The 24,230-nt window shown below is 38.0% G+C and overlaps 1 protein-coding gene across 1 annotated transcript in view; it reads right to left on the bottom strand.

Moving 5' to 3' along the window:
• Positions 1 to 430: 430 nt before the first annotated feature.
• The window catches only part of syt3 (synaptotagmin III), a 38,904-nt gene continuing 15,104 nt past the window's right edge, over positions 431 to 24,230 (bottom strand). The window contains exons 4-10 of the mRNA XM_015010033.2: positions 23,236 to 23,412; positions 16,978 to 17,104; positions 9,568 to 9,786; positions 5,763 to 5,883; positions 3,970 to 4,141; positions 2,273 to 2,402; positions 431 to 658 (exon numbers count right to left, since the gene is read on the bottom strand). Of these exons, the coding sequence (XP_014865519.2) occupies positions 569 to 658; positions 2,273 to 2,402; positions 3,970 to 4,141; positions 5,763 to 5,883; positions 9,568 to 9,786; positions 16,978 to 17,104; positions 23,236 to 23,412 (1,036 nt within the window). The 3' untranslated portion in view covers positions 431 to 568. The remainder of the gene's footprint in view (positions 659 to 2,272; positions 2,403 to 3,969; positions 4,142 to 5,762; positions 5,884 to 9,567; positions 9,787 to 16,977; positions 17,105 to 23,235; positions 23,413 to 24,230) is intronic.

Here is a 24,230-nt window from a genome sequence, read left to right as displayed (position 1 = left end):
AGAATAAAGTCCTGATACTTCGATAATAAAATCACAAAACTATGACTTTATTCTTGTAACTTTAGGACTTTATTCTCATATTATTTAGGATTTATTTTGTATTGTTTTTATTTTCTTTGCATTGTTCTAATCCTTTGTTTTATATTTCACTTATAACAAATATCTTGTTATAAGTGAAATAATCTGCCAGTGTAAGTAGTATTTTTTCATCATTAATAAATTATTTTACTTAAAACAAGCTTCTTTATCTTCCTGAAATGTTTGTTTTGTCTCATTTCAAGTGTACTAAGATTTTTGCAGAGAAAAATTCTTGGCAATATTTTGTGTTTTTGCAGAGAAGAGCCTTTGAGCTGCAACATCTGAGGACTTCACAGCCTCTGCCTTATCGCGCCCTCACAGTTTGGTCATGCTTTTTAAGACCCGACTAGATGCCCCCGTGTTAATTGGACCAGAGAGCATCTGCCACACAGCGGTGGACGTGTGCTGGAATTAAAAAGTCAGAGTCCAAGAGAGCTAATGCTATCTGTGGAATGCTCCGGGCCAATAAACACATGAGCGACTCACCGTTTTAATCAGAGTGGGGGCCGTCCACCACAATATGCGGCTTAGGGGAGGGGGCTGTGGCACTCTTTGATACGAATGTACCAATTGCTTTTTCCTGTAAGGGGAAAAATCTCCTGTTATTGTTTTATCATAAAAAAACGTCACAAAAAAAGAAAAGGAAAGTTTCCTAAAGACACGATGTGAGGAAGAAGAGGGAGAAATCTATAAAGAGAGACGGATTCACTGCAGCACGGATGAATCACATCGGATTTTGGACTCGTTGGCTGAAAAACATAAGCATATATATATATATAATTCACTATTACTCATTATTTATTTGTGCCATTATTAATCTTTATTTATTAGTGTTTGTATAGTTATATAAATATGTATTGATATTACTAAATAATTTATTAAATAAATTATGAACGGGTGTGTGCTTTGTAATATGCTCTTCATACATCGATATCAGAATATTCCATTCCTATTCTATTGTTATAGCCACTAAGCATATTTAAATATGGTGAACTATGTATTAAAACATACTTAAAAAATACAATTGTTTATAAATGTAGCTTTGATAGATGTTTGAATATGGTTTACAGTAACAAAAAAGTGTGTTATGATCGATTAAATCCGCTGATACGTCATTGTGCTGCTAAACGCATAACGCTGAGTGGAGTGGAGTACCGCTCCAAGATGGCCGCCCTAAATCTCGTCAGCGACAATAGGCGAGAGCGGTCCATGAGGCGTCTATCCTTATATTATGTCTATGCAGACAACAGCAATGGACGACGAAGCAGCTTCTCTTAGGGATTCATTTCTGCTCCAAGAAACGATCTGATTGGACACAGGAAAAAACTATTCCTGTTCCAAGTTTTGCTAAAAGTAGTTGGCTTGTTAGCAAAGGTATTGTAGCCTAAAATAGCGTCTCAATGCTTAGCATGTAGGAGCTAGCATAAGTTCCCAATGCTAATGTCAGCGTCCACCGCATTTCTGACTATCTGATGGTTGAATAACAGATTAAAAACAATAAATATCTGTTGTTGAGCTCAGATGACTGTTTTTATAATTCAGCAGCAAAAAGGATTTTCTAATTTAAATGCTGGGTTATTTTGTCGATATACAGTTTTTAAGCAATTTCCCCTTGGAGATCAATGAATATATTCTATTATAAACCCTGCAATTAACTTGATTAAAAACTTTAATCAAGTCCAATCACTAATTAATCATAATTTTCTAAATTGACCTTTTAGCCCACATACTCTTTCAAACTCAAAATTGAAATCAAGTATTGTAATTATGATTTTTAGTTTCATAATTATGACTTTTAAACCAATCTCTTGAATTTTATTTACTTTTCATAACTTTCAGACTGAACATATGTACAACTTTAAATCTGACAATAATTTGTCTAAAGAATTTTTTTACTCAAAATTAAACAATTGATAGAAACAATAATAAAAATATATTACTTCAAATCTCATGAATGTGATATTAATCAAACTGTCTCATAATTAGGACATTTTGTGATATTTCTGCTCATAAGAAAACAGAAAATTAAACTACGAATGAAAAGTGAGGTATTATTTTCCTACCTACAGATTTTCCCAACACTGAATAAATTAAAGGCTGAATTTTTAAACATTTTCCAGTGGTAGATCATGCCTCTTCATTAAAAGATGAATTAACCATCTGTTATTTCTGAATCAACCATGCGTGTGCGCACCTCAACGAGCTGATGCCAGTGCTCTATTGGTTTCCGAGGGTTTGCCAACATGGCCGCCCAGTGTTCCCTCCCGGGACCGTCGGCGTCGCTGCCCACTCGACACATGCCTATAACCTCGTTGTGACCGATGCTGACAGCGAGAGGAGACAAGAAAGGACAAGTAGAGTTTCACAAAAATGAAGGGAAGCTCATTTATTGGCTTTGAAGGAGACCTATTATGCAAAATTCACATTTTGAACATTTTTATACCTCCATACAAGTATAAAAACAGTCCAAGTACTTAAAAAAACGACCACTGAGCTGGTTTTTGTCATTAAGTTAATGTTTTCTTGGTATCTGGAAAATCAGCCATTTGAAAAACCTTATGGATGTTAAAATGAAACCTGCAAATGGAAGTTTTATTAATTTAGTGCAGTGCGCTCCAGCAACTGCAAAAATAACGCAGAAAAAAATGGCTGAAATTCGTCGTTTTTCTTACTCTGTGTTGATTATGCTACACGAAGACCCGTTGCCATAACAACTGACTGACAACAGCTCCACAAATGTATCAGGACTCGACGCCAAAAAACACGAAAACATTTCCCACACAAACGACAGAACGTTCAGGCTGTTACAATTTAATGTTTTCAGGCTCGCTGTTTATTTTTCTGATGATTAATGTAATTAATGTTGATTCTGATTGAACACAAACCGTGGTTGATTTACTAATTCAAACACACGCTCTGATCTGTCAGAGTTTGTTACGGTCGCCGTTTTTTTTTTTTTTTTTAAATTGAACTGAAACAGACCGAATTCTGCAGCATATCTTCATGTTAAGATTACCAAAGTCAAGCTAGCATAACTGAGCTACTTCGTTCTCCCTCGCTATTTTTTTAAAAACTTTTTCCAAACCTGTGAGATGTAACATCTTTTAACCTGTTACCTAGTTGGCAGTTTTTCTTCTATATATTATGTGTAAATTTCAGATTTAGCGCGTTATTTTGATAAATTGACAGCTAAAACCAAAGTTAGTCATTGTCAGTTAGCAGTTTCTTGCCCTCTAGCAGGGAGATGGACGTTTGTGACGTCATGTTGAAATGTGTCTATATTTGCACATCTGTTTGCAGACATTTAACTTGCGAGTGTAAATGTTGAGTTGGGGGGCGTGGCCAGCAGATAACTTGGATTCAAAGTGAGAGGACCCTAAAACAACACATTTTGAAAAGAGATCAAAATCCTTTCAGTGTGTAGATGGTAGGCGCATCGTAAACTGTTCACGGAAGCATAATAGGTCACCTTTAAGCTTTGGAGAAAAGATTGGCAGGGGTTGGAAGGACATCAGGCAGACATGAACACCTATACAGAGGCCAAGTGCTGCGTCTACACAGCATAACAGGGAGGCGGTGCAATTATACACAAACACATAAAGCAGCCAAGTGACGCTGCAAGTGACTGTGAGATAAACATTGGCAGGGCCGCACGTCTTCCTTCCCCATTAGCATAAATCATGCTTATTCATGAGCTGCCCATCTATGTAAAAAAGGGATCATTCAGCAGGAGGGGGGCGTCTTGCAGGAGGCCCCTCGTCGTGTTCGACAGCGGGCCCCAAAATCAAACATGCCGCATGCACAAAGACTTTTGACAAACAGCTGCTTCCCAGTTACGATCAGCCTGTTGTCGAAGCGCCCGGAGCGAGCGGCGACTGAACAGCGCCTCACCAATCATAATCCATCACTGCTATGATGATGGAGACGCTCTCGATGTTTTCATTGGGAATGTCAAACACCAGCGCCTCGTTGTACGTGGGATTCAGCGTGTTCTTCTTAATGGAGGTCTTCCTCTTTTTTAGCCGCCGTCCGTCGCATATCAGGGACGCCTTCACGTACGGGTCTGGAGAGAAAAACGGGAATTAGTTGTAGAAGAAGAAGATACACGCAGGATGGAAGCACGGAGCGTGAGATAAGAGTTCGCGCGTATCTGCATCTGTCACACATGAAAGCTGGTGAGAATCGAGTCGCCGAGGCAAAGCTGGATTAGCAACACAAAGGGAGGGGAGAAGCAGAACAGGTCGGATCCCGTCGCTCAGCGACAGCAGCCGGGAATAATCACACGCATCCGAGTTCCTCTACTACGTGTCGGTATCTTCTGATGCTCTTAAATCATGCTGAGATCAATGGGGCAATAATAACAGCATGTAGGCGTAATCTGTTGGTGTGTGCAACAACAAAAAAAATCGCTCCCATCTCATGCATTATTTAGTTTCTAATCCTTATTACACCATTTGTTACCTTTCTCTAGACATGCTTTCAGATTGTGCAACATTAAGCAAAACTGGCAACAACATTGAGGGTTTAAATTCAGTGGCTTGCAGAAGTATTCACACCCCTTGATTTCCTCTTGTTACAATGACAACCTTCAATTTGTTTTAGATTTCATATTGTATATAACATTCCTGTAAGTAGATTTGGATTTAGAAGTTGTAATTTTGTCCTAATTTTTTCTTGAAATGTGGTCTGGGGACCACAAAAAAAAATCAGTCCAGGGTCTGGAAATGGCCCTCGGGCCACACTTTGAGCACCCTTGGGTTTAATCAAAGTTTATCTGCAACTTCTAAGTGATTTAGTCTGGATCTGTGTCATATCGACTCAGATTGCCTTTCTGCATCTTAACCTTTTCCACACTGGCTTATTAGGGCCAAAGTAGGTAGAAAAATTCAGATTTTCTAACGAATATAAGGAAATTTCTGAGCTCCAAAAAATTTTCAACAATAAACAAGGAAATTTTGAGTTTGAAAAGTCAAATATTTGACTTTTCAAACTTAGAAAGTTTTCCAACAGTCAAAATCACTTTTTAAACTTAGAAAAATTCCAACAGTCAAAAGTTTTTGACTTTTGAATCTCAAGTTTTTTCTAGAAAATTTCAGAGATTAATGAGTTTTTTGGTGGACATTTACTCTTTTTTATTATTTACAAGCCAGTGTACTGTACTTCTTTATCCAAAGGGATTCTTCATTTCCTCAATAAGTCCATCTAAACTGTTTCAGCTGTTTTACCCTGAAGGATGGGCAGAAATTTTAACCGCTTCATGTGCAAACTTTGATAGAACAATACCCCCTACTGGCCAGCAGCTGTAACTACAGCATATCAACTCAGTGGGGCTGAATACAAATGCAAGCCACACTTTTAAGATTTCCATTTGTAAAAGAAAATAAATACATAAAATATTCTTTTCTCTTTGCAATTCTATATAGCTTTCCTTTATGTATGAAATATATTTCCAACCAAACTTAAGAAGAATCGTAGAAAACAGTGGGAGTTTGCTGTAGACTTAATGACTGGTGTCTAAATGAAATTGTAACGTGTCATTGAATTAGATTATTAAAATCTGATGAGGCTCCAAACGCTTCTAAATTACCACTTCATGGAGAAAGCTTTGAACAAAAGCAGGAGTTTTTAGAGGGAGCCGCTTCCTGTAAATGTGTTGATGACCTCATGATGTGCAGTTTGTTCACCTGAGAAACCTGTCAGGTCCATGGCTTTGAGGTTGGTGGCCTTGATGATTGTAGCGGTGAGTCTGCCTGCGGTGGGCAGGTAACACAGCGAGAAATTAAGCTCCCCGAGATCAGCCTTCTCCTGCAGACAGACACACGAACAGAGATGAGAAGGCAGGTGGAGACGCTCTGATCCGAACAGATTCAGCTGGAAAAACACAGAGGGACACACAGATCTGACCCTGAACACAGATCCCTCTGTCACCAAGGGAGCCTGGGATTCAGCTACAGGAAAGTCACTTGAGATGCAAGTTGATTGATCTAATTGATTGATTTTCATAAGCGGACAATTTCTGAAAAACCTGAGATTTCACTTGTATCAAGTACAGCTGGAAAATAAACCAATAATAATATATATTATATACACATAATATATTATATACACATGATCAATAAAGTGGTAAATATTGGCAAATACAACATAAAAATATATACACAAGTGTGATATAAAGTGTATGTATGTATAAAATAAATATATACTTAAATTAATAAATAAAACGAGAAAACACATGGAAAAATATTAACTTATAAACAAATCTATAAATGAACAGTATAATGCAGCTGAAAAAATATTCAACATTCAATCTACAGGACATTCACGTTGATCCAGATCCGTCCAGCATTCTGGGAAATGATCAGCCTGTCACGGCTTGCTGAGCTAGCTTGGTGGAATCTACTGACTCACTCATTCTTCGGTTACCTAGCAACAACTTGTTTCAAGTTCCGCCCAGCTTTGGTTACCTAGCAACAACTTGTTTCAAGTTCCGCCCAGCTTTGGTTACCTAGCAACAATTTGTTTCAAGTTCCGCCCAGCTTTGGTTACCTAGCAACAAGTTGTTTCGGTAATGCTTTATTTGAAGGGGGGTGAATAAGACTGACATGACACTGTCAAACATGACATAACACACGTCATGAACATGAATAAGCCTTCATGAATATTTATGACTGTTGTCATAAAGCGTCATTCGGTAAATTATGACACTTTTAATACAAAGTTGACATTATTCAAAATGTCTTTGTTATGACAACTTGACATTAACCAATAAATGATTATTGATATAAATTTGTTATAAAAGTATTACTGATTGCACTTTAAAAATTAGGTAACTTTGTTATTAAAGGTAAAGTTTAAACTTTACCTTTAAAGGGAAGATATTTTTTATCTTCCCTGCCATCTTCCATTAAAATCCCTGCTTTCCGGTCAGAGTCGCACTCATCAACACTTCCTCAGGTGAAGCACTGATATACACTGATGCTTTAAACTTATTTAATAAATTAGACCCTGGTGCCAACATTTTTAAAGCTCTGCTCCGTCTAATTTGCTAATAGCCTTCCATGAATATTTCATATAAATCAAGTTGAACGTAAACCAATACAAAGTTTGGATTCGGCCTGCATTCGGCCTCCTTCCCAGTAATCTATACAGACTCTCTTTAGATGATTTTTCACATGACCAGACTTTAAATCAATCTATCCTGCAGGCTGACTGTTTTCCATACGGACCGCTCCTCCAAGAGCAGAAACCAGACTGGATTTACCGTCAAAACCTGAGCATGCCACCGTTCCGACTGGATCCAGAACCGCCCAGCTGAATCAGAGCAACAGGAAGCAGTTCAGCACTTTGATCAGACGAGATCGGAGGTCTAGTTAAAGCCTGCTGGGAGAGAAGTGGCGACTTGTTTGCCTTACATAAATATATCGAGTTTTAGTCTGTTGAACTATTGATCTCAGATTACTGCGAGTGAATCTAATATTTTGAAAATAACTTTCCTGAATGAGGTTTTTGGAATAGAAATGCAAATTATGTGGATTTCTAACTCAAAGAAATCATATAAAACAAACAACAGCTGGATCAGTCTATTTACTGTGGCAGCTGCTGTTTATTAAAGTATTTAACTGGATTAATTAAACTACTTTAAATTGTCTATAAAGTTTAAATTATTTCAGTGCAGATTCAAAACGTATCTCATCTCCAGGCAACAAACTGTAATGCGACGATGGATGCTAGCTTCTGCTGTAGCGCTAAAACAGTTTCCACAGAGCGTATTAATGCATATTAAGGTATATTTTGTTTGATTTATTAAAATAGGCAGTTTTTAGAATTTTTATAGAGGGTTTCAAGTATTTGCTGGTTTAACTATTTGCAGGTAGCTGTAAATAATCTAAATATGAGATAAACCACTGTGAATTTATAATATAATATAATTTATGTCATATAGATTTTTTTTAAGTTATTGGGTCATCTCTTTCTGCTTTTACTCCAACTAAAGTCAGACTATTCACTTCAGGAAGCCAGTCGTCATTTAATGGCAGCAACTCGTTTCATCGCCTCTAGTGGCAGGAAGGAGAATTACAAAAACAAACAGTTATGCATAAAAGTGTCTCCTTCAGGACTGAAAAATGTTTAATCAAATTAAAAAATGTAACTGATTAGACTTAATGAAGTTCTTTTTTCCCCATTTGCTTCCATTTGAAGGCTAAACAAATTTCAAAACTCAGAATCTTTCACAAAAAAAGTTTTAGCCTGTTAAAATAAATTTTTAAACAACATATTTTATTTAGCTGCCTTGCAGGTATCCATATATGTCATTTATTAAACATGACTGAGACAAACAAACAGACGCAGCCATACTGCTACAAGAAAACAGACTTACCAAAAACAAAACAAAACAAAACTCAGTCTGAGGAAAGAAAAATTCAGTTGAATCTGAGATTATTTTGACCCGGCTCCGACGCGTTCACCTACACCAACATTACGCCTTCATGATGAAACCACCACGTTTCTGTTTCAACAAATCATTTTGAGCAGCAGGAGGATGTGAGCAGATTGTAAAACACAGCAAACTTTTACAATTTTATTAATTTTTAGTTTTAATTTAGTCATTGTTGGATTATGAGACAAATAAGCAACAGTTTTATTTATGGAAGATGCCCATCATGCGATTTTAGCAGATTTTTATCTGTTACACTATGCAGGTTTATTCATTCATTCATTCATCACAGAAAACATAAAATGCTTAACGTTACCACTTTAACGTTAAGATGTACAAAATGAGCTAAATCAGACCTGAACCTAGAGACATAAAGACAAATACAATGTCGGTCTTCTATCACCTGAAGAACATTTCCAGGAGTAAAGCACTAATGTTTCAACAATATCTAGAGAAACTCATTCATTTGTTTAGCTTTAGTCTCATTAATTAAAGCAACAAAGTCTTTACAGGTCAGCCTAGAAAATCAATCCTCCAGCTGCAGCTGATCCAGAATGCTGCTGCTGGCATTCTGACTAAAACCAGGAAGACAGAGCACATCCGTCCAGTTCTGAACGCCTTACTCGGCAGCTTCTCTTCGTCAGAAGAGCCGTTTTAGAAATTTTATAACTGACCTGAAACACACTGAATTCCACAGCACATCTACATGCCAGATTTTCAAAGTCAAGCTAGCATAGTTGACCTACTTTCATCTGCCTCTCTATTTTTCTTATTTAAAGCATTTCTTGACCTTTTCATCTCATTGTAGAAGCTAGTGTTGACAGCTGACAAGTAGCAAAGCACTGTTTCACTATTTTTATGTACATTTAAGATTTAGCTTGGTATATTGATAATTTAACAGCTAAAACCAATGGTAGTCTTTGTTAGCAAGCAGCTTTTTTCCAGGACCTTCGCCCATGACGTCACGCTGCAACGTGTTTATAAAAATGAACTTGACTAACCAACACAACCTTCGAGTCACACGGACTCTGAGCGTTTCTCGGTTTGTGTCTTACCGCCGTTCCCTCCACGATGTCCCTCCAGATGGGTTTGTCCCCGCTGCCCTCGCTGAAGTCCAGCAGGTTGTCCACCACCACCTGACCTATCAGGTCGTGTCTGGAGAAGCGGTCGAAGTCGTACACGGAGAAATGCAGCTTCCTGGAATGTAGCTCGTTCAGCGGCACGCCGAACTGGAACGTCTCGTTGAACACTGGGTTTAAGGTCTTTCTGTGGACCTGAGAGACACACCGGCAAATTTAGAAAACACTCAGAGGAAATATAGCCTTTTAAATATGGTGTAATAGATGAGAGGAGCATGCTACTTTAATTGAAGTTTTAAAAGTCTCCTTTAGAGGAAAATTATCTGCTACATGCTGCTCATCAAGAACTATTCTGACAGGATGCAACAGCCATAAAACTCACTACTACTAACGTTTATGAATCTGAAAAGATGCAATTAAAATCTATATTTCTCCAGAGAAAATAATTATTCCTCAGTGGAAAACTTTCCCAGCAGTGGACACCTCAGCAAAGTCATCCCAAAGATCAGACCGAGCGACATCTACAGGTTAATCAGCATCTTAAATAAAAACATTTAGGAAAAGACTGAAGGAGAAAGAGCAAAGTTGCAGCTTTAGGAAACTTGAAAAACTTGGACAGTAAAGATGTCTGATTGCAGCTACGTTGGTAGAAAAGCCCCAAACGATTCATACAAACTGTTTAAATGATGCCCTTTGAATACTTTTTACCTTTCTTGTTTGAAAACTTTCATGTTTTTTGACTCAAATTTGATTTGTTTATGTTGTTCTGTTTGCCTTAAAAATCACATTTGGCCAATTTAAACGGCATTTATCGGTATAATTAGACCAGATTGTTGAGAAAAGTGAGCATTTTCATTGAGATCTTTAAAAAATGAGCAGTAAAAATAAAAGGCTACATGTAATAACTATTTAAATAAAACAGTTTAATTGCTTCAATACTTTTAACCACCTGCTATTAATAATTTTACTGCCCTCAGCAATTATGAAATGGACACAGTAAATAGAAAGAGACGTATTCAGACCCTCCTCCTCGTATTCGTTAATAATTGCCTCTGGCCAGGAGTCCAGACGAACGCCGGGTTCATGCTGAATAATTACACAGTAACTTGAGAGCTGCATTGTATGGCATCAGCCCTGATTATTAAATAATCATTTTGACATTTGAGTCTTTCCATTGATTACTTTGTTGCAGTTTCAGAAGCGAGCCGAGGTTCCTCAGAGGAAAACCAGAGACTTTTTTAAGACACAGATTTCAGACAATCATCACAGTTTGTACCTTCGTCTCTCCAGCTAAAACACACAGGAAAAAAAAACATTTCCCTGGAATTCATGTCTTTGAAAACACGCTGAGTTTTCACTCCCACTGCTGTGATGATTGATTTAAATATCCAACAAGTGTTTGCTTTGTCCTTTCCTCTCGCCGTGCTGTGGCGAAACACAAACCTTTTTTATCCGAAACATTTTGGAAACGTAAGCGGCACCAGTTTCTGGAAACCTGTTGAGAATTCGACTGAACAGAAACAAAACCATCACTGGTGAAAATTTCTCCGCTTCACCGTTCAGTTGTCTCCGTCTGTCAAAAATTTGCATTAGTTTTAGTTTAGAGTTGCTTTTGTACCATAATAAATGGAACATTGACCAACATATTTAATGATTTTGATGATTGACAAAATGTAACGTTTATTACTGGTTTCTCAAACTGTAGGTTGTTTTAATGACTTTTTATCTTAGAGTTGTGAACTATAAATGTGCTATAACAATTAATTTGATTGATTGATAAAAAAAATAGGCCTGTCACAATAACACATTTTGTTGAACAGTAAATTGTCCCAGAAATTCATAATATTGTTTTGAGACCATTTTGAAGTAATATTAAAGTAATACAGCACAGCCTCTCAAAGATCAATAAACTTTAAATTCTAATTAGCATTTAACACTGGAAATGGAAAACACTGTAAATATCCAAAATAACTAAACAAATCAACAAATAAAATGGACACTGAAGTCTCTGTAAACAAAATGATTCTTCAAAAAGAGAAGCAAGTTGAGACCAAAGCACCAGACTTTGGTGGAAATAGAGACACGAGAAGAAAAAACAATTATGGAAATGGAAAATATCATGCAATTAATTTATTTATTGCTTATTGCAACAAGCTTACCAACAAATTACAGTTTGGAGGTATATATTATAATATCTTGTTGGAAAATGACTGTTTTAGTGAAACCTGATTTTTTAAAGTGAACAACACTTTCAACAGTGTTGCTCACTGCTTAATATGGACTCAGAATATGATATCTTCAGTAATTTTTCATGGATTAAAGAGGAATAAATGTGACAAAATTCTGGAAAAAGATTTTCAAAGGAACCTAAAAATGGCTTCATAAATTGTGGATTAAGTTTAAACTCCACACTGACTCATACGTCAAGTTCAAGGACCTTTTAATGTCAGAATAATTCATAAATACAAAATAAGTGGCTTACCAGACAGGAAAAACAATCATTTGGAAATGTATGGGCCAATGCACTGAGAATGAACAAAAAAAGCAGCCAAAGTTCAGAGAAAACATTAAAAGACCCCCAGAGACCCTCAACTATTGATCAAAGATCATAAGAAAGTCTGGCTGCCTGGTTGGAGAGGAGATAAAGAAAAGACGGATGACTCACGGATGAAAAGTGCATTTAAACCTTAACCCATGGCCTGACCTTATTCCTGTGCCGGAAGGATAAAAATGAATTTCTTTATTCCATTTTGGAGAGAATGATCAAAACAAATCCACTGAATTGAAGCAAGAAGTTTAAAAGGGAAGGTTCTCATTTCTCTTTTTATGTGACTGTGCTCAAAACTTCTTCATCTTTTCCAGGTCAACTAAAAGCTCAAATGAGAAATAAGATTGCTGATTTCATTTGTAACATTTTCCTGAACCTCATCTGCCTTCAAACTCCTCCAATTCAATCAATCAAAGTTTATTTTTATAGCACATTTCAGCAAAAAGGCAGTTCAAAGTGCTTTATATCATAAAAACACAAAAAACATTACATTTTTCCAAAATGTTGTCTAGTGTTTCATTAATTACGGTACAAAAGCAAATCTAAACAGGCGGGTTATTAGTCTAGATTTAAAGAAACTCAGAGTTTCGGCTGTTTTGCGATTTTCCGGAAGTTTGTTCCAGATTTGTGGGGCGTAGAAGCTGCTGCTGCTGTTCCTATAAATCATCAGAATCATCAAGTAAATCACCAAATTGGGATAGATTTGCTGGAAAAGCCTTTGGTATAAATCTTGTCGAGGAGTAAACACTCACTGCCTAGCTTCGGTTGCTAGGTAACGGGCGGAGTTCCGCTGGGGTTGCTAGGTAACGGTTCTTTGCTGGGTGAGGCGCAGTGCCGTCGGGGTTTGTGACTTTGCATTTGGAAGGTTTTTGAAACGTCACATGACTTTCCAGACACCAACAGAAATGAAAACGAAGACTTTCCGCCAGAGCGGGTCTGTCAGTCCGGTTTATCAGCACCTGATGGTCGCCAAACATGCGTCTGATGGCGAAGCGCCGGCTCTTAGAAACACAAACCCCTCCGAACATCTTTCTGTGAGCCGGCGTCACAATCAGCCGGCGGGGTGTGTGATAAAAGAGCTCCAAATATGAAAGGTGTAAAATTTCAATGTTAATGAGGGTGTGATTGAAATTAAACAATCAGACACACTTCAAACAAAAAAAATGGGAGCCACATTATGTAAATTACAGAAGCATTCATGCTTTTCAAAGGCTGAGGGATCTTTTGTTGCACGCGAGAGACAGCTGAACAAAAGGCGAAACCAAGAGGGAGCTTCTTCTAACGGCTACAGCTTCATCGGCGACGTTAGCTTCTGCTTTTCACTCTGTCCCACTTCTGTGACTGTTCCAGTGCTCTTCTGAAGTACTGCTGGTGTTTATGGATATAAGTTCACCGCCATATATCACATTTGGAAGTAGTTATGTTGAGTTTCTCCACAGAGGATAGCTGAGACAGAGGGAGGTTGATTCTCTGGAGCAAAAGGAACATTTTCTGATACAGAACATCCTGAAATGTTCTCAAATATTACCTCAAGCCGGGTGGGAATTATACAACAGCTAGTGAAGGTCTGACTTAATATTTTTCCAAATATAAAAGCACTTCAGTAAACTGTTTTCTTGTTTTAGTTTATAGCTAACCAATTCTTGAACAAATTAGGATAGGTCAATGGTTTACACAAAACATGTTCATAAGATTTTTGCACAAAATAATTTTTAGATAATGAGATTTTAGTCTGCTCAGTTCTGCTTCTTCTCGCTTTAAATCCAAATAAGCTGCTGCCCCCAACTCAACATTTACACTCAGGTGAAAATGGCTACAAACAGATGCACAAATGTACAACCATAGTTCTTTGAAAAGCAGAAGTGCAGCCTCCTGCACAACCAACGAGAATGCAGCAAGTGGTTTCTGGATGGTAAGTCAACAATAAAACCCTCGTCTTTTCCAGCAGCCATTGTAAACCAAAAGTCCTGGAGCTCTGCTGGGGTTGCTAGGTAACAGGCAGAAGGTGCCCTGTTACATTCAGGAGGCTTGTGAAACTCATCATTTTCCAGACACCAAAAAATATGAACCTATTACCAAAAAATATCATTTGTTTTTTTTTAAGCATTTAGAATTGAGACCCAAAAATGTGCAAAATATAAATTTTGCACATTTTTCACATTTTTGAACCAGACATTCCATTTTAATGTCTGCCATCTGTACGGATTACAATGAACAAACTATTCTGGTGCAAGGCAGCAGAGGCTGACTAACAGCACATTGTACTGAGACGAGTCCCCAAATCCAGCCCTCCAGAGATCCTGGAGTTTTAGAAGCACCCCTTCTTCAACACACCTAATCAGGATGTCATTCAGCTCTGCAAAGGCCTGGTAACAAGCTATTCATTTGATCCAGTGGTGCTGGATAAGGGCTGCTTCAAAAAGCTGCAGGATGGCAGCTCTGGAGAACCCCACATCTACTGGAAATGGGTCCTATTCAGCTTCTCAGTCCCGTCCTGGTGATTGGCACATAGGAAATGAAAAAGTCTGACATTTTTCCATTCAGTAAACACATCTTACCTTTAAATTCATGCTAATCTTCAGGGTTGATGTTGCTACACAAGGAACAAGACTCAAAGTTAGTTAGCTACTTTTAGTATCAATGAGGTGCTAAAACCTTAAAAGTAAAAAAACATTTCTGTGGAGTCATATTAGTCGTTCATTAGGGCAAAGCTAGAGAGAGAAGGACTTCTGTGAGTCTGCAACCTACGAGCAACAGAGTCAGGTTTACCAACTGGTACAACTGACCATGTGTTTTCTAAAGCCATTATTAGTAGAAGAAGAACTGAACAGCATCAGATCTGTGGCGTAAAGCTGCTGGAAGAAAGAACCAGACATTTTGAAACTGAACCAAGGGATGTCATAAAACAACAACGGTGAGTTATATCTGGTTAGTGGGGACACATTGTGTAAAGTTCACTTTTCACACGTTTTAAAACTGTTATTTTGAGTCTCAATTGCTTCTAAAAACGACCAAAGTGCTTAAAAAAAAAATAACCATCTGCCTGTTTATGTTTTTTGCTGTCTGGAAAATGAGCTGGTTCAAAAACACCCGAAATGTAACGTCACATATCAGCAGACACTGCCTGTTGCCTAGCAACCACAGTAGAGTTCTGCCCCGTAACCTAGCAACCCAAACTGAGTGCCAGTAGCTTTGGTCAGCTGATTTTACTGCTGTACAATGGCTGCTGGAACAGACAAGTGTTTTGTTGTTGACTTACCATCCAGAGACCACTTGCTGCATTCCTGTTGGTTGTGCAGGAGGCTCTACTTATGCTTTTCAAAGATGTACAGTTGCATAATTATACATCTTTTTGCAGCTATTTTCACCTGAGAGTGTAACCATTGACCTGGGGGGCGTGGCCTGCAGCAGATTATTTGGATTTATAGTGAGAAGATGCTCTAAAACAGAATGATTTTGAATATGCAGTGAACATGTTTTGTGTAGACCGTAAGCCGATCCCAACCTGTTCAAGGAAGCTTAATTGGTCACCTGTGGCAACCAATAGGCCCAAACAACCTCTCAGTTGTTCCCACTCTGGACAAACCAGAAGGAAAGATGAGTTTATTAAACCTTGGATCTTTATGAAATGCTGCATTGAAAAGTATTGTTATTTTTTATTAATCTGTTGTGTTTATAGCACCTCCAACCATTTGCTTTAAGCTCAAAGTTATGCAGGTTACCATTCACTCTTTGACAGTTTCCACAACGCAACTAAGATTCTCTGAAGGGAAAATTCATTTAACATTCACTTTTCTGTACCAGCAACAGAAAGCAGCACCATCTTTATATTAAATATGAACCAAAACTACAAATGAAGGGAACATAACCCCTCCAATAAATAATTTTTACCTCTTTTAGCAGGACTACTCGTCTTAATTAGACTTTCTGTTCCCTCTAACTTTAGGTCTACAGTGTATTTTTTATCCACAGCCGTCATCTTATTTAGTTTTTAATGACATCTCAGAGGCACTGAAGCATCACATTTCAGAGTTTAATTCACTTTGTTCAGGTCTATCAGTAGCTTGTTCACTGCTCTCAAATTGCTCCAGTTTTACGTCGTGACTTATGGTATCATTACAATACGGCATCCAGCAGGGCTCAATTCCAGGTTTTTCTTTTTGTGCATGCTACCTCTTAGGTCAGTCTCTGGTAAGTATAATATTCATTTTCATCGTTTCTCAGATAATCTCAAAATGGAAAATTATATTATGTTGGTTTTTACCTTGTAAAAACCAACATTTAGACATAAAGTCATGAATGGAAACTTTTTTTTTAGTTTAAATGAACTATAGCAAATTATTATCCTCATTAAAACTGATTTTCTCAACTGTCCTAATATTTGTTTGGTCCAATAGCATCAAACTGTTGCCCTTTTGTTGGAAGTACAATAAAAAAGGAAAAGGTTTACCTTCCTGAAAATTTATTTGGCCAAATGTTGTGAAAAGTAATCTGGATTTGAACAACCTCACCAAAAACAGCCCAATCTGGCAACACGGTTTCTGAAGAGCGAGGCGTTACGCGTCGCTGTAAATCAATCTGATCTTGATCTGCTTTCCCTCACACCAGACTGAAGAGTCTTCAAACCCCAGGAAAATGTGACAGTTATCTGCAGTTCTCATCTGAAGCACATTATCCAGCATAAATTGTGCCTCAGACTTGATTAGATGGGATTACATTAGTGAGACTGTGTAATTCTCCATGGGTTGTTAGAGCAGAATGAAACTGGTGGGAAAGTGTTTTCCTTTCACCGGAATAACAGCCGATTCCCGACGAGGACGGAGGCGAGCGGGACGCACCTTTGTCTGGAATTTCTTCTTTCTGTCTGGCAGTAGGTAGATCTTCACGTACGGGTCGGAGAAGCCGTTGGCGTCCTTCGCTGGCAGGTCCAGAGCTTTCAGTATCTTAACCACCAACTGCTCCGTGCTGAGACGAGGAGAAAGCAGAACCGAATTATCCTTAAAGTAAGACATGGAGTCAGGGCTTGCACAACAAACACGCTGAGACTCAGACAGGATTAGCCCACACACAAACACCGAAACACCTGTGCTGAACTCGTGCACACAAATTGGAGTGGGAGGGTTGAGAGTCTCTGGAGAAGAAGAGACGGAGCAAGAATAGCCGGCGAGTGTTTGTGTGCGCCATCTCCAGAGCTGCACCGTCAGCTCAGTGAGCGCAGAAGAACAGAGAGGCACACAGAACGGAGCTCGTTTATTATCTTTAACGTCCTGGGATGAGCCTTACGGATGCACCGGTCCACTTTATCCACTTCTGATACCCATTAGTATCGACCGACACCGATCCGATACACAAAACCAGGCTGACCTGACTGAAAACGCTTCTTTCTTAAATAAAACACAGACAGAAATGCATTAAATTACAAATTTATCTGATAACTCTGCACCAAAACAGGAAGACTTTACAGGATTTGAACCAGGTGCAGGTAAAGCCACATGAGGAGTTTTGGGTTGAACATATTTATAGACATGTTTTTTTTATCTTAAATACAAAATGTATGTTTGTACAGTTTTGACTCAATTACTGCTCTAAGCACGGTGTTCTTTCAACAATTTGTATTTTTTTGAGTTGGTATGCTCCAGTTAACGATTAATCGATTGTTTCATTAACCGATTAATCACGATTAATCATTTCAGCCCTAATCTAAAGAAGACTTTGTTCACGGATAAGACTCAGAATGAGTTAAACTGAACTCTGAAAAAGCCACTCAGACCAGAAACCTTCAGGTGGCGGATCACGATGTTGTGCCCTGCAGCTATTCTTACTTCTCCACACAAAAACATGTTGAAAGGTTGCACACATTAGTTAGAAATTGGACAATCAGCAGCCTTTGTATAAAAATAGCCTAACAGCCCCTTTCTGCACAAACACACAAACAACCGAGCAGGACTGAAAATATCTCTGTCACGCAAACAAACATAAGATCTCCGCGCGGGCCGGCGCTGATGTCTGCACATACGAACGCTTCGCCGTTTATTATGCATTTAATTACCAGATGAAGATGAGGACAGCTCGGAGGCTTTTAATCAGACCTCGTTAGGCTGCGTCTCCATGTGTTAACGAGGCTGTCAGCACTTCATTTGCTGCCGTACAGGAGGCCGGCGTGAGCTGGAGGCTGAGGCCGGATCAGCGGGGCAAACGGCAGACAGTGACCTGCAGCAGCTGCAGCGTCCGCAGGATGTGTGTTGACATCAGAGCCGTGGAGAATCTGGACAAGCGTTTACCCCCGACTCGCATCCAGCCACATAAACACGCAGTCAGGTCGAATCAAGATGATGCTGCACCATGCTGCGCTTCAGGATAAATGTTTACGTTTTCTAATTAATTAACCAGATTAATAATAACTGGAAAGAAAAGGAAACTAATGCAATGAAGCGTCTTTATTAGCAGCGTTTGTAGATTTCTTCCACAGGAAAATTCAAGCATGAGATAAAAACAAAGACTACTTTAATTTACTTTAATATTAATTTATTGCTTTTTTAACAGTGATTTATGATTTTATTCAAGATTCTACAGCTAAACTTTGTTTTGAAACATCTCTCACACCCTGTACACCCAGAACAAAACGCTAATTAAAAATAAATAAAATATCATATAAAATATAAATCTACGTTTACTTTATTTCAATTACACATACCAGTAAATAATTTAGCCATTAGGAATAATAAATATTCATTACATCAGTGGTGTTTTTTATTTATTTTTTATTTTTAATTTTTTTTCCTCCGGAGGCCAAAACTGACAAAATTCAAAAAACTCAAAATGCTGCTTGATAATAAGCAAAATTAATAATGAAATTTCAAAATTCTGACAAATTTAAATTACCTATGGGCAACAAGATTCAATAAACTGACAATGTTAAACTTAGTTAACTGTGTTTTTTATTTTTATTTTAATGCTTGATAATAAACATGAAATCTAGATATCCTTAAAGATCCAAAACACAAAGAGGCTCCAGATTGTTGCCTTATTAAAAGAAAAACAGATCATTTCCTAATTTTGGGGTCATCAGTTGGCCAAATTTTTAGTATTTGATTTGTGTTCAGGGGCCAAACAAAATCATTTTATGGGCCAAAAATGGCCCCCAGACCACAGTGTGGACACCCCGGCACTAAAACAATCCAAACAAATCGGGTTGGAGCCGGGCAATAAATCAATAACAATATCAATCAATCAATCATGATAGACACGTGATAGATATTGTCCAACACAGTGTTTAATAATTTCACTGAACTCCGATCCAAAACCGCACAGCATTCTGGGAGATCTAGGCAGAGGAAAGACCTTAGCTGCTCAACCTCACGGCTAGCTAAGCTAAGTTGGTGGAATCAACTCACTCACTCTTTGGTTACCTAGCAACTCGCTCACTCTTTGGTTACCTAGCAACTCACTCACTCTTTGGTTACCTAGCAACAGCCTGTTAGCTTGCCCTGTTCCAGGTTTCACCTTATAACTGCTTAAAAATAAAAATAACTGTGGAGTTGAAGGAGAAAACAACGATAACAGTTTGAGATATTAAAACAAAAATCTAATCAATAATTATCGACTGATATGAAACACTCATATTGTGATCAGTTTTTCAGCCGTATCGACCAGTTCCAATAAACGACCTTCAAGCAGAATATACAGAATATATTTTCTTTCTGTGTGTGTTCTCTTAATCTTAAGACTTGTATTTGATTTGTTTATACCAGAATTTTAAAAATATATCTAAAAATGTTCTCGCTACATTTTCTGGTATTTAGAAACAATTTGTTCATTTTAACCAACATTAAAACACAACTTTTTATAGGCACATGAAAGCATCTTGTTTTAATGATAATGTTTTCCAAATTAATGCAAATTATATCATTATATTGCATTTATTACAAAATATCAAACACTTTCCAAACCTTGGAAACATAAAATTGAAATTAAATCATTTTTAAGGAGCTGTGTTGGAGAATAACTCAGGATTTCCTGATGTTTCCTCAGAGTGAATTCTCCTATCGCAGCTCCAACAGGCTCCGCCACCTTATTCCTGGCAGACCACGGAAAGCTCGCCGTTATTCCCGCTGTGGAAACGTGTCAGCTTTTAATGGGCTTGTCAATAGAAATGCGTTTCCCGGAGGACAGGAGCAGGTCTGACATCGACTGTTAGCGGGTCTCACACATTAACGCACCAATCCCATCGCCAGGTGACTGTTTGCAGCAACGCCAACCTTTGTTTTTCACTCCATAACTACAGAGACAGACGTCATCTGCCGACTTAAACGAGACGCAGGAATGGTTTTGTTTTGCCGTTTCCTCCATTAGGCTAATTCTCTGTCCTTTGATGATGCAGGTTGCTGCTCAAACCGGCTCACATATATAATTCATGAATGAAACGGTCGCACCCTTTCTTTTCTCCAACCATCAGCACTTTCATGCTTTGCAATGTTTCAACGTGTCAGGGCAGGAAGGCATGCAGAGCTGCCCCCCGCAGACCCGACATGCCCTTCAGATCCAGCAGGGCTGAGAACCGCGATCCCCATTTAGCAGCAGATCGGTTCGATAACGATCAGTGTGACACCAACACCTCAGCCCAAGAGTAAAGGATGTTCAGCATAAATACGTCACATACTGATGGCATAACCGTTATGGTCAGGTTAGCATTAGCTTCACCGCAGGTAGACAAAAATTTAGTTAATTTCCATCGAGTAATTCTGAAATTTTGAAATTAATCTCTGAGATTTTCTAGAAAAAATATGAAAATTTCTGAGCTTCAAAAGTCAAACAGTTTCTGATTTTGCAAAGTTGAACATTTCTGACTTTTCAAATTGAGAAATGTCAATTTAAGCTTTTTTCTAAAGAAATTTGAGTTTTTGAGCTCCAAAAGTAAAGAATTTGCAAAAAAAAACTGAAATTGAGATTATTTTGAGACAATTCCTAGAAAAAACTTATAAATTTCTGACAGTAAAGAATTTGTAAGAAAAAACCCGCAGAAAGTCTGAGATTAGGCTCAACATTTCAGAATTTCTTCTAGCAAATTTTAAACTTTTCAAACTCAGAAATTTCAAACGTTTTTTCTAGAAACTTTATGAGCTCAGTCTCAAACTCCATTGGCAGATTATTTCACTTATGGTAAAAATGTATTAGTTAAATAATGAGACTAATATCTTTTTCAGTAAATATTAATTATTGAATAAAACAACCTCCCATTTCCTGCTGAAAAGTTAATTATATGTCAGTTTTGTCTTATTTTATGTGTACTCAGATATTAGCACTAGAAACTAGACCAAATTTACTTTGCATGTTGTGTTTTTGCATGCAGGACTTTTGCTGACCAACTATTTGAACCCTTCTGGTGGAAAACCCAGAACGGTTCCCAAGCTTTGCTGCAGAAACGATCTCCTCCTTCAGGAGCGTTCAGGGATTCAGTCCTGCTGCTTCGCGCTCACATATCCATCATGGCCGCTGTGTCAGAGACTCCTTTGATCTCTGCTTGGTGTAACTGCGGAGGTCAAACTTCTTCAGTCATTTCACACATGACTCCGATGCAAGAGGAAGGAACCTCGGGCCGAAGGACGAGCCAGTGTCGGTCTGAATACGTTTCAAGGCTCCCACTGTGTCTTTTCAGATTATGTTTTCATGGTTTCTCCATTAACATGAGACCCTCTTTAAACCACTTCTGCTCCTTCACACGTAACCCAATCAAGCAAGTCGGTGAAAGCTTTCACAGCGCTGCAGGGCATCGCAGAATCAAAGGGAGCGGCTGGTGTTGTGCATAAAATGTGGGTCGGACTTCCAGCATTGTCTTAAAAACGGCAGACAAGCCGCGGTTCGCACTGGAAAATCCAACCCGTTTCAAGGTAATCAAACTTTTCCAGCACCACACTCACTCACTGTCACTGTTTCTAATGATAATATTCAACAGGGGTAAGGTTAAGTAAAATATAACAAAACTTTATGCTTTGAAAAGTCTCACACAGCGTAAACAACAAACTGGTCCGAGAAACTAATTTACCAAAAAATGCCCCAATTTCAACAACGTTGTTTAACGTATGAAATATGAGACGATCAATAAGTTATTGATCCATGAGAAATAACAAATATCCATCACATTAAAACAAACACATGATGTTAATGACCTTCCTGCTCAAATTAAATGCTTAGACATAATATACAAAGAAAGTTACAAATAAATCTCTAAAAAAATGTTCTTGGTAAGCTGTGTAGCATTTAAAACTGAGCAATAAATATGTATATATATAGATATAGATATATATATAAACTTAGTAAACAGAAATAGGTTTGGTAATTTTAACTAACCAAAACAAGAAAAGTTTAGTTTGATTTAACTTCAGACGGTGAAGAAGTCACTGTAGTTTCTGTCTGAAGTCAGAAATCAGATTTTATACACGAGTCTCTCTTTAAGTTTAACATGAATAAAATGAGACTTTTCAGGAAAATTTTTCAAAATTCTGAGGGGAAAAAAAAAATCTAAATTCTGAGAAAAAAAAATTTAATTCTGAGAAGAAAAAAATCAAAACTCTGACTTCTGATGTCAGAAAATTAAAGTGAGACTTCTGAGAAATAAATTCATAATTCTGTGGGGGGAAAAACAACAATTCTGAAAAGAAAAAAAAAATTTAATTCCAAGGCAAAAAAAATTAAGGTTCTGAGAAAAAAAAATTCTGAGAAACAAAAAAAAAAAAAAAAAAAATCTAAACTCTGACTTCTGATCTCAGAAAATTAAAGTCAGTCTTGAGTTCTGAAAACCTGAGTGTCTTTATTCAGGGTATAAAAATATCTGACTAAAAGCCTAAAACGTTATTTAAAGTTGAACCAAAACTCAGATCGCACTTTATTACAAAACTATGCAGCTTAAATATCAGCACTTTCAATGACTCTGCAGAGAAATCAAGCACTTTCCAAACCTTAAAAACAATATGAGCAAAAGCTGAACAAGTTGTTCCAGATAAATTGCCCAGTGCTTCCAGTTCTGCATTTCCCAGCTAAATGTGCTAAATTAGCGTCAGCCTCCTGTCAGAGTGCGCAGCCAGCCGTGCTTCGCTTACTTGAAGGCGTAGCGCAGCAGGAAGCAGATCCTGCCGCAGGTGTCGCCCTGCTTGCCTTCGCCCTGGTCGCCTTTGGGCCTATAAAGCTCCGGCTTGATCTGCCCGATGCAGGTGACCTGCTCCTTCTCCTCGCCGTGGAAATCTGGGCTGGAGAGCTGGTGAGTCATGGGCTTGGGTCTGAAATCACACAGGGAGTCAGAAATATGAGCAAAACGAAGGAAAAATAGAAACTAGAAGCTGCGCAGCCTGGTGGTTCTGCAGGTTATTTTCTGTTGGTTCTGCAGGTTATTTTCTGGTGATTCTGCAGATTATGTTCTGATTCTGCAGGTTATTTTCTGATTCTGCAGATTATTTTCTGATTCTGCAGATCATTTTCTGATTCTGCAGGTTATTTTCTGGTGGTTCTGCAGGTTATTTTCTGATTCTGCAGGTTATTTTCTGATTCTGCAGATTATTTTCTGATTCTGCAGGTTATTTTCTGATTCTGCAGATTATTTTCTGATTCTGCAGGTTATTTTCTGGTGGTTCTGCAGGTTATTTTCTGGTGGTTCTGCAGGTTATTTTCTGATTCTGCAGGTTATTTTCTGGTGATTCTGCAGATTATTTTCTGATTCTGCAGGTTATTTTCTGGTGATTCTGCAAATTATGTTCTAATTCTGCAGGTTATTTTCTGATTCTGCAGATTATTTTCTGATTCTGCAGGTTATTTTCTGGTGGTTCTGCAGGTTATTTTCTGGTGGTTCTGCAGGTTATTTTCTGATTCTGCAGGTTATTTTCTGATTCTGCAGGTTATTTTCTGGTGATTCTGCAGGTTATTTTCTGATTCTGCAGGTTATTTTCTGATTCTGCAGGTTATTTTCTGGTGATTCTGCAGGTTATTTTCTGGTGGTTCTGCAGGTTATTTTCTGTTGGTTCTGCAGGTTATTTTCTGGTGGTTCTGCAGGTTATTTTCTGGTGGTTCTGCAGGTTATTTTCTGGTGGTTCTGCAGGTTATT

Source organism: Poecilia mexicana, unplaced genomic scaffold (assembly GCF_051168715.1).
Source record: "Poecilia mexicana isolate PSO_F unplaced genomic scaffold, ASM5116871v1 scaffold_8, whole genome shotgun sequence".
Taxonomy (NCBI): domain Eukaryota; kingdom Metazoa; phylum Chordata; class Actinopteri; order Cyprinodontiformes; family Poeciliidae; genus Poecilia; species Poecilia mexicana.
Note: the sequence above shows the minus strand (reverse complement) of the source record. Positions and strands in the feature narration are given on the sequence as shown.